The following is a 12,265-nucleotide window of genomic DNA, read 5'->3' as shown; positions in this document are numbered from 1 at the left end:
GATAATGATGCGCTAGCTCCTCCCAAGCAACCCCAAAGCTCCCAAAATGCTCCACGGGCACAGCCTGGACCGCAGAGCTGGTCCTTGTCATACAGCAGGAATACTCGCACCCGGGACTTGGCCTTTTCCCACGCCGAAGGCTTGCAGGCAAGTTCAAAGTCTGGACGCACAGGCACTTCCAAAGTTTGGCAAGGAGAAGAAGGCAAGGTCTCTAAGTGGGGCTTTCTCACCGCGCTGTCTCGTACGACCCAGACGGCTGTGGCACGGGAACGCACACCCATCTTTAAGTGGTAGATGGGTCATGCTTTTTCTTCTTGCCCCGACAGGACTTGCAGACACAACAGATTATACATGGGGAGGCCAGGAGCAGCAAGGGTGAAGTCACCAGGGCAATGATGCCCAGTCCCACCAGAATCCCCACCACCTGGAGAGCAAGAAGGCAAATTTCAGCATTTATGTCAACGGCAATTGGTTACAGCAGCCCAAACAACAAAGACATAAATACGTACTCAAACCCTGGATACGTCTTCCTGCATGTATATGCAGTCTAACTATATCATGTGACATGAACTGAATGTTTGTGTCCTGCTCTCCCAGCCCCAATTCATGTGATAAAAACCTAATTCCCAGTGTGAGGGAATTTGGTAAGGAGCCTTTGAGATGAGGGAGGGAACCCCCATGATGGAATTGGTGTCTTTACTACTAGATATACCAGAAAATTTGTTTCTTCTCTCTGCCATGTGAGGACAGAGCAAGAATCTGGCCATCTGTGAACCTGGCAAAGGGCCTTCACCAGGATCTGACCATGTAGGCATGCTGATTTCAGACTAACCAGCCTCTAGAACTCTAAGAAATAAATCTTTGTGGCTTAAGCCATCTTGTCTATGATAACTTGTTATAGCAGCCCAAAAGCTAAGACATCATCTCAGGCATGTGAGATGTTTACATTTATGGGAACTTTGGGCCAGTGTTCAGCCATGATCTGAAATGGACTGAAACCAAAAAGGAACAAAGGACAAAATCAAGAGTGAGAAGAAATTGAAAGCCAACTTGAGCTCCTCCAGGGCCATTGTGGGTGTTGGCTCGTTCTCCACCTGGGCTTCCTCACAAGCCTCATAAGGAGGTTAATGATTCCTAGGATATTAGACTCCCTCAAAAGGAACCTAGCCTTTGATAAATATAAGCCACTATTAAAAACAAGCCAGGACTCCCTTTGAACCTGCCGCATAAACACAGAATGGCATGTACGGAGGAATCTAAGTCCCAGCAGGGGCACATAGTATTCTAGAGTGTTGCTTTGATAGCTCACATGCCTTAGAGGGTTTAAGAAAGGCATTCCACACTTTGCAAAAGGCAGACACAACTGCATCCATCCTGCAGGTTGCTGTGAATTTCTTGGCTTTCCAGTGCCTCTGTCTCTCTACTTGTTCTCAAAGAAGCTGCTCTGGAGTTAACTGGGGCCAGTTACCCTATACTTTCCCCAGAACTTCCCAGAATCTCCCAGGCTGGCATGAGTACAGAGGAAACAGGGTGGGCAGGATGGAGAGGTGGGGTCATTAGGCCATCACTGAATATGGTTTATCTCATACTTCCTTTAAGGCCAGATACCTGTGTTCGGTTCCACATCACTGACGCTCGTGAGTGGCCAAGTTTATTCCTGCATGGCCCTTTGTCATAATGTCTGAGGAAAATGTCATTCTGGAAAGCAAAGGGAGAGGTTTCAGCAAATGTGAAGCTTGGAGTTGAGAAATAGCTATGAACCACACCAATCACCTGGTGATATGAATGACTACCTCCAGGAATCCTCAGCCCTGCAATCTTTTAGCATTATCTTGGTGGTTTCATAAATCACCAAGAAGAAGCAGAGAAAAACAAATGAAACTTGATTGACTGGATAGAGACTGTAATGACCTGATTTACTGTTTTAGAAAGTCCACTGGGAGCACTAGCAGAGGCATGAGATGAAATGGGAATATTGTGTGAGTAAGGAAGAGGGAAGGCTGTCACGGAGAACCAGGCAAGAGGAATACTGAGGACTGGATAGAGAAAGGAGATTATGGTCATGAGATAATAAGAACTAACTTTTGGGCACAGTAGTATATACCTGTAATCCCAGGATTCAAGAGAATGAGACAGGAGGATTGCAGGTTAGAGGCCAGCCTTAGCAACTTAATGAGTCCCTGTTTCATAATATCAAAATAAAATAATAGGGCTGGGGTTGTAGTGCAGAGGCAGAATGCCCGTGAGTTCAATCCCTAGCACCAAATGAAAGAAAAGAAGGAGGAGGAGGAAGTAATGGAGACAAAATCATAGATGAGAGGAAAGATGTTGGGTACAAAGAAGGCAGTGGCTTGGTCAAGAAAGATGTCAACCTACAGATGGACTGGGAGGAGGAGATGATAACTACAGCTTGGATGTGTTGAACCTGACAGACAGTAGAGACATCCAAGCAGTCCCATTCAAAGGCAGCCCATTACATATATCTAGATGTGGGGTGGAGAGAGGACTTGGGCATCAGTGTACATGGGGTAGATGAAACTGCGACTGGGGAATGAAACCTAGACTGAGAAGCAAAGAGGCTGCTAACACAAACACAACACTCGGGAATGGATCCCAGAAGCACCTGGAAAGGGACTCGAGACACGGCCAGAAAGGCAGAAGGGAAACCAGCAGAGATGGTCACTGGGATGAAGGCGGCCAAGATGTTAAATGCAGCCGAGAATCTAGGAAAGGTAAGAACAGACATGCCGTTGGCTTTTGCCAATAAGAAACCACTCAAAACCTTGAGAAGAATATAATCAGGTATAAATTCACGGTCCTATAAGTACTGTCCACTGACGAGGGAAAGTGTCAACAGCTAGAGGCGATTGAGTGATTTTTCACTTATTTTATTCATTTTATCTTTTGAACCTTAGCTTTTATTTTTTGGGTTTTTTTTTTTGGTGGTACTGGGGTTCCTGGAAACCCTTCTACCTCCAGGCTACGCTTAAGAGAACATGTTTCCAAATAAAAATATAAAATAGGTGAATATATAAGTTATAATTTATATATGAAATATAAAATATAAAAATAGGTCTGGGACTGTAGCCCGGAGGTAGAAGGGTTTCCAGGAACCCCAGTACCACCAAAAAAGAAAAAGAAAAAAAGAAATGGCCCATGCTCTCTCAAAGTCCACATAAACAGAGATCAACACCATTGTGTGACATAGAACACTTTTTTGGGGGACAGTACTGTTACCAATAAGCCAAAACTTTTGGCTAAAATCGGAGGGGGAGACCTTCAAAAATAGTGCACAGAAAAAGATGCTTCAACATTTGAAATCTGCATATTCAGCCGTTTAACATCTGTACCATTTCATCTCAAGTCCCCACAAAGTACAAGTGGCAGAACAGAGTGTTCCCAGCTACGCCAGCCCCCAAACGTATTCTAGCCAAACGGGGTAGGCGGGGTCTGGTGCACATATTTAGTTCCTTACGCTCTCAACTCCTAAAGAGAACCTCATGGGCACAGCTGCCTTGTGGATCCAAACCCAGTTAATACCAAGCCTGAATGAGAAGGAAAACAAAATGATTTTTCATTTGCAAACTAAACAAAAAAGTGGATGGAGTGTTCCATCAGCCAAGGCCTCATCTACAGTAACACTCTATTAGAATGAGGATAGGTCTTGCCAGGTGTGGTGGTGCACTCTTGTAATCCCAGTACTTGGGAGGCTTAGACAGGAGGGTCACAAATTCGAGGACAGTCTCAGCAACTTAGCAAGACCCTGTTTCAAAATAAAAAATCAAAGGGCCTGGGGATGGGGCAGTATAACCCAGAGGTAGAACACTGCTGGGTTTGATCCCCAGAACCAAAAAATTAATTACAAATAGGTCTTAAATATCACACATACTTCTCATTTAAGGGACTTTGATAAATAATAACAAAAAATTACAGTGGCAATCATAGCTTTCTACTGAGTCTAAAATGTCCATTTTCATCTTCTCGATTTACAGACCAAGCTGATTGAGACTCTTCCTCTTAGATGTCATCTTAAATGACTTTTCTAATATTTGGTTGCATAAATTAGGCTTGTGGTGGCCGGCAGGCATCCCCTGCTAACTATACACTAGCTCAGCGTGCGACATAGTAAAGCACTGAGCAAATTGCTTGATGAATAAAAGAAAAACAAACAAACAAACAAACAAAACAGAAAGTTGAGAAAAAAATGGGCCCAATATATAGAGGTGCATGCAACATAGGCGTTGCCTCCATAGGGAATATGTATAAACAAAACGGGTCACCACAAACTAAAATAAAAAAAAAGAACTAGCCAGACATGGTGGTACATGTCTGTAATCCCAGTACATGGGAAGCTGAAACAAGAGGATCACAGGTTCGAGGCTAGCTTCAGCAATAAAGCATATCAGCAACCTAGTGAGATCGTGTTAGAAAACACACATAAAAAGGGTGCTGGGTGTAGCTCAGAGGTAGAATGTCCCTGGGTTCAATCCCGAGTGCCACCAAAAAAAAAAAAAAAAAGACTAGAATTGAAGTCAGACCTTCTCAGCAATCCTTCCCACCACCTTTGAACTCTGCGGTTCCCATGCACCTTGGAACAGGGTGAACTGAAACTGCCCATAAACTTGACAAGACCCGCTGTGTAGGTGGTAAGAAGAAGTAATGACTGGGTGAGTCTCTGATGTAGGAAGAGAGCAGGGACAACGCAGTAGCATGACGCCCATCATGAGATGAAGGTGCTAACTAGGAGACACCATTGATTTGGACTTTTTTTTTAATTAAAAAAAAAAAGAAAGGCAATCTAATCCTAGCAGGCAGAATAATTGCCCCAAAGATACCCAAGGCCTAATCCTCAAAATCTGTGACTGTGTCGCCTCAAATGGCAAGAGGGACTTGCACAGATGATTAAATCAAGGTCTTTGAGATGGGAGAGATTATTATCCAATGGGCCCCATCTAATCACATGGGTCTTTAAAGGCAGAGAACCTTCCCAGTTTGATCAGAGAAAGGGACAACTATGGAAGAACTATGGGTCAGAGAGATGTGCTGTAGCTGGCTTTGAAGATGAAGAAAGGGTGTTACCAGCCATGTAACGTGGGAAGTTTCTAGAAAACTCTCCCCTGGAGTCCCCAGAAAGGAATGCAGATCTGTTGACACCTTGATTTCAGACCAGCAAGACCTACATTGGACTTCTAAGGGACAGAAATATAAGAGAATGCCATCTGTTTTATTTTAAGACACTTTTATGAAATGTTGTAATAACCTGTTACAACATCATTATGAATATACTAAAAGGTCTCTACATAATAATGTAAGATTATGTGGGAAATTCCCCTTAAAAAGAAGTTTGTCTTTTTCTTTCTTTTGTGTGTGTGGGGGGTACTGAGGATTGAATCTAGGGGCATTCTACCTCCAAACTATATCCCAGACCTTTTAAATTTTTCTTTTTTTTTTTGAAACAGAGTCTTGCTAAATTCCCAAGGCTGGCCTCGAACCAGCGACCCTCCTGTCTTAGCCTTCCAAGGCTACAAGTGTGCCTTACAAGTGTGCACCACCACATCCAGCTCAGAAGCTTGTCTTTAAAGCTAAGATGACACAACCAAGGTAGCCAAAATGAGGTTTTAGAGTCATCTGGAGTAGCAGGTGAGCTGGGGATGCAGCTCAGTGGTAGAGGGCTTGCCTTATGTGTACAAGTATCTGGGTTCGATCCCCAGTACTGCCAAAAGGAAAGAATTACAGAGAAAAAGTAGCAGCCCCAAGAAGTCTCATTATGTAAAGTAAGTTCTTTCTGCAGAACAAAGATAGGCTCACGCTTATAAAAGGAAAAGCCGTAGGGTGTTGCTATAGTGCAGAGACAGTATGGAAGAGACCACAGTAGCCCTTTTCCCAGGGACTCACATCCAGGTTCTGGAGACAGTACCAGCAGAAGGTGTGCTTGCAGTTCTTACACATCATCTGAGCACAGCCTTCATTGCGCTCGATGTAAACCCGGCAAACTGGGCATTGCTTAATGGGCGCTTCTGCGTCTGTCCCAAAGAGGGCCCTGGAAGCAAAACACAAGGGACATGGAATTCACCTGATGGTCGTGAGCTGATTTCCCAGCACTCTAGGGGGTTCTTAGGTACTACATTCTCAGTCATGAGTGCTTAATTTACTTGCTATAAAAACAGCAGAGACACAGATTATTAGTTGCTCAAATAACTCAAAACAAAAAATAGCTATCATTTTGGCTTTCAGGAGCTTACATGATTATACTTTCCATAGCTGATTTAAGTCATTGCTTTGTTAAGTTAGTGTGTCACTCCCTGAGCACACGCTGTCTGAGTAAGGCTAAGGAATCAGCTATGCCACAGAGAGACAACGAGCTCTGGATCCGAGTGTGGCACAGGAAGTCTGTCTAATGCCCTGTTCATTAAACAACAGAAAAGTAGGATTCAACAATCCCGCTCAATTGATCAACATTCCCTCAATCAATAATCGCTACTTTTTTTTTTTTTTTTTGGTGGTACTGAGGTTCCTGGAAACCCTTCTACCTCTGGGCTACACTCCCAGACACCTATATATATATATATATATATATATATATATATATATATATATTTTTTTTTTTTTTTTTTTTAGAAACAGGGTCTCTTAAGCCAGCGCGGCTGGCTTCAAACCTGCACAATCCTCCTGTCTCCACCTCCCAAGCGCAGGGATTACAAGCATGCACCACCACGCCTAGCCAACAATCGCTACTTTTTTGTTTTTGTTTTTGTTTTTGGTGGTACTGGGGTTCCTGGAAGCCCTTCTACCTCTGAGCCACACTCCCAGACCTATTTTTACATTTTTATTTGGAAACAGGGTCTCCTAAGCCAGCGCGTGCGGCTGGCTTCGAACCTGTGCCATCCTCCTGTCTCTGCCTCCCAAGCGCGGGGATTACAAGCGTGCGCCACCACGCCCGGCCAACAATCGCTACTTTAAACACCCAGTGCTGTGTGCGTTTATATTTCTATCACACTAAACCTCAATATGATATATATATATATAACTACAATGCATTTATAAAATAAAAAAAATGTCCAATATTATTTAAAATACCTGTTCCAAACAAACATGTAGTCTAGTACAGGTTCACAGCCTCAAGGGGCACATTAAAAAAAAAAAAAATGGTACAAATCGAGCCAGGCATGGTGGTGCATACCTGAAGTCCCAGTACTTGGGAAATTGAGACCGGAGGATCGCAGGTTCAAGGCCAGCCCTAGCAACTTAGCCATGCTCTTAGGAAGCAAGCAAGATCCTGTTTCAAAATAAAAAAAATAAAATAAAATAGGGCTGGGAATGTAACTCAGAGGTAGAATGTCCTGCCCTTGGATTCCATCCCCAGTACCACACACACACAAAAAAAGTGGTACAACTTGGGGTTGGAGGAGCCACAGCGCTGGGTTACACTTTAGCTTTTGTTCATCAAAACCACCCTCTAGCCGGGCATGGTGGCACATGCTTGTAATCCCAGCACTTGGGAGGCTGAGACAGGAGGATTGCAGTCCACAGACAGCCTCAGCTTTACTTAGTGAGGCCCTTTGCAATTAAGTGAGACCCTGTTTCAAAATAAAGAATAATAAAAATAAATAAATAAATAAGGCTGGGTGTTGTAGCTCAGAGGCAGAATGCCCTTAGGTTCCATCCCCAGTACCAAAAAACCACCCTCAAGCACATCTAAATTGCAAAGTGTTGTCAATCATCAGGTTGGGTACCAGCAGTAACCTTACAGAGTGCTGGGGCTGTTTCTATGGTGATCCCCCTTTCTCCCAATGAGGAAACAGACTCAGAGACTGAGTGTCTTGCCTAGAGGCGCACAGATACCAAGCACAGAGATGTCCTCCTCTCCGAGTTCCTTCCATCACCCTGTGTCACCCAGGGAGCCTACCGCCATGGTCGTGAGAAGGCACAAGCCACCAGGCTTAAGTCCGGCCAAGAAGGCACACGCCTGCCATGTGTGTAGATCTGAGTTTTCCATTTGTTTGGTCTGAGATTCAAGCACAGCCAGGCGGCATTACCATTCCTGAAAACCGGCCCTCACCCTCTGAGGGTGCGAGGTGACTGAGCCAGCTGGACTCAAACACTGGTATTTTGTTCTGGCTGATGCAGAGCAAACACGAGATGGATCACAAAGGTCTCTCACTCTGGGCCCTACTGCTGCCGTTAAAAAAAAAGAGAGAGAATGAAAAAAGAAAACTCCATCCAAAAAGGCACAGATTTATTTGCTTCTCATCATACCAAAATCCGAAAAAAGTACCACCTTTTCTGAGGGTAAAGTGTTAAGAGAGAATCTCTTGTCGTACATTTCCTGATAATTGCGGACGGTAATTGTTCTGCTGTGTGGTCTCTGCTCTGATTGGCATAACCTCATGAGCTGGCAATTTAATCAGGTAGGAAAATAACTTTGGGCTCATTTTGCATGTCAAAAGAACAAGACAGACCAATAGCAGGCAGGCATGGTAACTAAGCAAATAGCTTAGGTCAATCCTTGGCTTCCTACTGAGAACCTGCAGAGCCCGTGCCTCCACCTAAAGAGAAAAAAAAAATGCCTGGAAGATTCTCCTGGGGCAACTAATTAGAGATTTTTTTTTTGGGGGGGGATGTATTATTCATTACCAATTTACCAATTCTGTGACATTTTACCAATTCTTACAGACTTCTCAGGAAGTTTTGTAAAAAAGTAATGATATTCTGAACACCATCAAGAGATGACTCCTTTTCCCAAGCAGCGCAGGTCGAGTTTCTAAAAAGACTATTTAAACTATGAAAGACGATTTCATTTCTTACCCATGTTCTGTTGGCAGGACAATGGGCTGGCTGTCTGTACAGGAGACCTCTGCGTGCCAAGCATCCTTACAACAAGAGCAGAATTCCAGGTGGCAAGAGGGGCATTCCACCAGCACGGGCCGCCCTGCTTCACTCTCAGCCACAGAGCACACGGTGTGGCAGTCTGCGACAGGACACCATGTCCGGTGGGGGTCCAGATGAACTTCTAAAACACAGAGAAAGAAAAATTTCATGGTCTATCTCTAAGTCAAGCTTGAGACTCTCCTCCCCTTCATTTTGGCTAAACAGACTAACTTTTACGGGAGTACAGAACCAAGGTGATGATTTAACTAGTCTTCATGGTGGTCCCAAATCTCCCATCCACAGAGTCACTCAGCCCTGCCACATTTCTCAAAGTGGGTACTAATGGACTGGGTTACCACTGCCTTTTCGAACAGCTAAGGAGTAACCAACATTTGTAACTCTAGAATATTTCTCCCCTTTGAGCCCTCAAAGCAGACAAAGCTCTCAAGCCCCTTTTACAAGGAAAAAATAAAATAGACATGGAGAATCAGCCAAAGAATTTTTCACAAGAGGTTTTGTCCTTTCAAGCACTGAGAAGTAGGTAGTGAGATTTTTTTCTGCTGTAGAGCAGAAAATTAACGAACAAGAAAGAATTGGATAGTTTCAGGACTACACAGTGTATCCGCTGTGGCTTAGCCAAGAAGTCCAATTTTCTGTCAGTGTTGGTGTTCTGCTGCCCTACTGATGGGCTAGGGAGGGAGAATGTGTGAAGGACCCACATGCTCTAAAAACAAGAAATAGGAACTTTCCCAAGCCAGAAGCTGATAGCCAGTCACGTGACACTGGCTAAATCCGTAAGGCGTACAGGAAAAAAGACAGAGTGGGAAGGTGTTCTACAGACTCCCATGTTGTCTTTGTATTATATAACCTTTCATATTATTAGGACACATGTCATGTGGAATATGAGGTTATCTGAGGCATAGAACAGTCCCTTTCTTCTTTTATCTGAACCAACAAATTTTGCAGATATTTTTTGGGGGGGGATGTTTTGTTTGGTGGTACTTGGGTTCCTGGAAACCCTTCTACCTCCGGGCTACACTCCCAGACCTATTTTTACATTTTTATTTGGAAACAGGGTCTCCTAAGCCAGCGCGCGCGGCTGGCTTCGAACCTGCGCGATCCTCCTGTCTCTGCCTCCCAAGCGCGGGGATTACAAGCGTGTGCCACCACGCCCGGCGGAAACAGGGTCTCTTTAAGCCAGTGAGGCGGGCTTCAAATCTGCGTGATCCTCCTGTCTCTGCCTCCCAAGCGTGGGGATTACAAGTGTGCACCACCACGCCCGGCAAATTTTGCAGATTTAAAGCTGATGAGATTCTCATTTTAAGCCTACTAGGGCTTGCTTGCAATTCCTAGAAATTTACACACAGGAGGCAAACACATCCAAAGAGCGATACAAAAAGGAAATGAAGGTATTAAGTAGGACTTTAGGTTTTAAGAAGTTGGATGCTCTCCCTAATATGTGAAAGCTGAGGAGAAAATGGGTCATAGGAGGAACTCTAAGCAAAGAAGGGGAAACTATGGGCAAATAAGGTGACCTAACTGAGGGATATGGGGGGGGGGGGAAATTCCCTAATATGCATGATGTACATTCAAAAACATATCAAAGTCAGTCACTAAGCCAAACAATCACCAATAAAAAATATTTTTAATTAATTTTATAAAGTCAACATTTGCTAGACATGTTCTAGCAAATACTCTCTAGGCTTGCCTAGAAAGTGAAATAAATGAATCTATCTTTATTACCAGCTTTCCCGTAAGACAGCATCCTTAAATATATTGCCTTATGCAATAATTCTGGGGAACAGGATTGGATAATGAAGGGCACCTGACAAAAATACAAGTAGAAAGGGGTGGAGGGGTATTCTATATTCAAAGACTCAGACTCCGAGAGACCAGGGTCTTCTTATAACCCTAAAACTTTGGAAAGTCTAGGGTCTAGCGACACAGAAGCTCTGAGGTTTTGGATGTTATCTCCACACCATTTAATATTCTCTTCCAAACTATGCTTCTATAACTGCTTCAGTGATACTAGGGCCAACGAACTTAAGGCTCGTGTCTGACATCCATTGGATATAGATTCCCATAGCAAACATCTACTTACTATCCAGCAGAAGTTTGTTTGTTGTTTTGTGGTACTGAGGATGGAGCCCAGGGCCTCATGCACGCTAGGCAATCTAGTGATCATGCTAGGAGATCTAGTGATCACTTAAAAAGATACAAGGACACTGCTTGTCCTTGTAACTTCAATTATAATTCCTTGTTAGAGGTTCTGACTTGTTTTTATCAGCTTATTATTTCAGGTATCTGAGATGGGAATGTGGAAGCAGAAACAATGAAGGGCAATCGCAGATTCTGATGAACTGCTATAAAGGTCCTTTGTATGGCACACAGACTAATACAAAAACAAGGGAACGAACAGTCCGAGCCACCGAAAACAGTGATCTTCTGTATTTTCCATCATTTAGATGGTGAATAACCATGCAAAGGGGTATAAAGGAGGGGAAAGAAGGGACACTTTATGAGTTTCTTCATACAGTCTTGCATCTCTTAATGACAGGGATACTTTCTGAGATGCATTGCTAAGCAATTTTGTTGTTGTGTGAAGATAAAGTGTGCTTACACAAAGTAAGATGGCTGTGGTGTCAGGTGGTGATATCTTATAGGAATAAGATATTGGACATGTGTTCCATTTGTGGTTGAAATTGTACATGTGTTCCATTAGTGGATGAAATATCATCACGTGGTACATATCTGTATTTCCTTCCTTAGAAGTCTTCTTTAGGGATGGCATTATAGAGCCTTGCTATAACCAAAAGTGGAGATGCTAGGAGACAGATTTTAACTATCTATCTGAAAATAAAATTGGGTTGCTGCAGCCAACTCTGTAAACTGTCCACTCAAAATCTTTCCCAAACCCTTTCAACTTCCTTCCTAAACACCTGTCTAGCACTACAGTCTGAAGAGTCCAGAGATGTGCTTTCCCAGACTTCCCTGCAGTGAAGGCTAGGGCACATGACACGATTCTGACCAATGGGAGGAAAGGGGAGGTCACCAAGGGGATTCTGGGACAAGACCTCCTCCCTGGTTGTCAGGGACGAATCACTGTTCTGTTTTCAAACACAGCTGTGCAAAGTTATGATGCTTGGGCCATCACAAAGACCCAGGAACTCAGAAGGAGAGCTAAGGGACTGAGAGAGGTTGAGCTGCTAAATGAACGAAGCCAATGACAGTGCACCTTCCTGTGTAAGGTAATTAAGTGACCTGCTGTGCAACCATTTTTAGCCCAGCATGCTTTTTCTTGCAGCCGAAAGTATTTTGACAGATAAGGGTACTTCTTGTAATAGTGAGAAAGCACGAAGTTCAAACAAGAGCTGCCCTTCCGTGTGGCATACATTTT

At 43.7% G+C, this 12,265-nt stretch overlaps 1 protein-coding gene across 1 annotated transcript in view; it reads right to left on the bottom strand.

Annotated features, from left to right (window-relative positions):
* Window positions 1-283: 283 nt before the first annotated feature.
* Window positions 284-12,265, bottom strand: part of RNF144B (ring finger protein 144B) — a gene marked incomplete at its 3' end in the record, with an annotated part of 70,389 nt that continues 58,407 nt past the window's right edge. Inside the window, exons 4-7 of the mRNA XM_080710760.1 lie at window positions 8,806-9,010; window positions 5,896-6,040; window positions 1,609-1,698; window positions 284-424 (exon numbers count right to left, since the gene is read on the bottom strand). Of these exons, the coding sequence (XP_080566886.1) occupies window positions 284-424; window positions 1,609-1,698; window positions 5,896-6,040; window positions 8,806-9,010 (581 nt within the window). The remainder of the gene's footprint in view (window positions 425-1,608; window positions 1,699-5,895; window positions 6,041-8,805; window positions 9,011-12,265) is intronic.

The sequence above is a fragment of the Muscardinus avellanarius genome, assembly GCF_963383645.1.
Source record: "Muscardinus avellanarius genome assembly, chromosome: 14".
In the NCBI taxonomy this organism is placed as follows: Eukaryota; Metazoa; Chordata; class Mammalia; order Rodentia; family Gliridae; genus Muscardinus; species Muscardinus avellanarius.
Note: the sequence above shows the minus strand (reverse complement) of the source record. Positions and strands in the feature narration are given on the sequence as shown.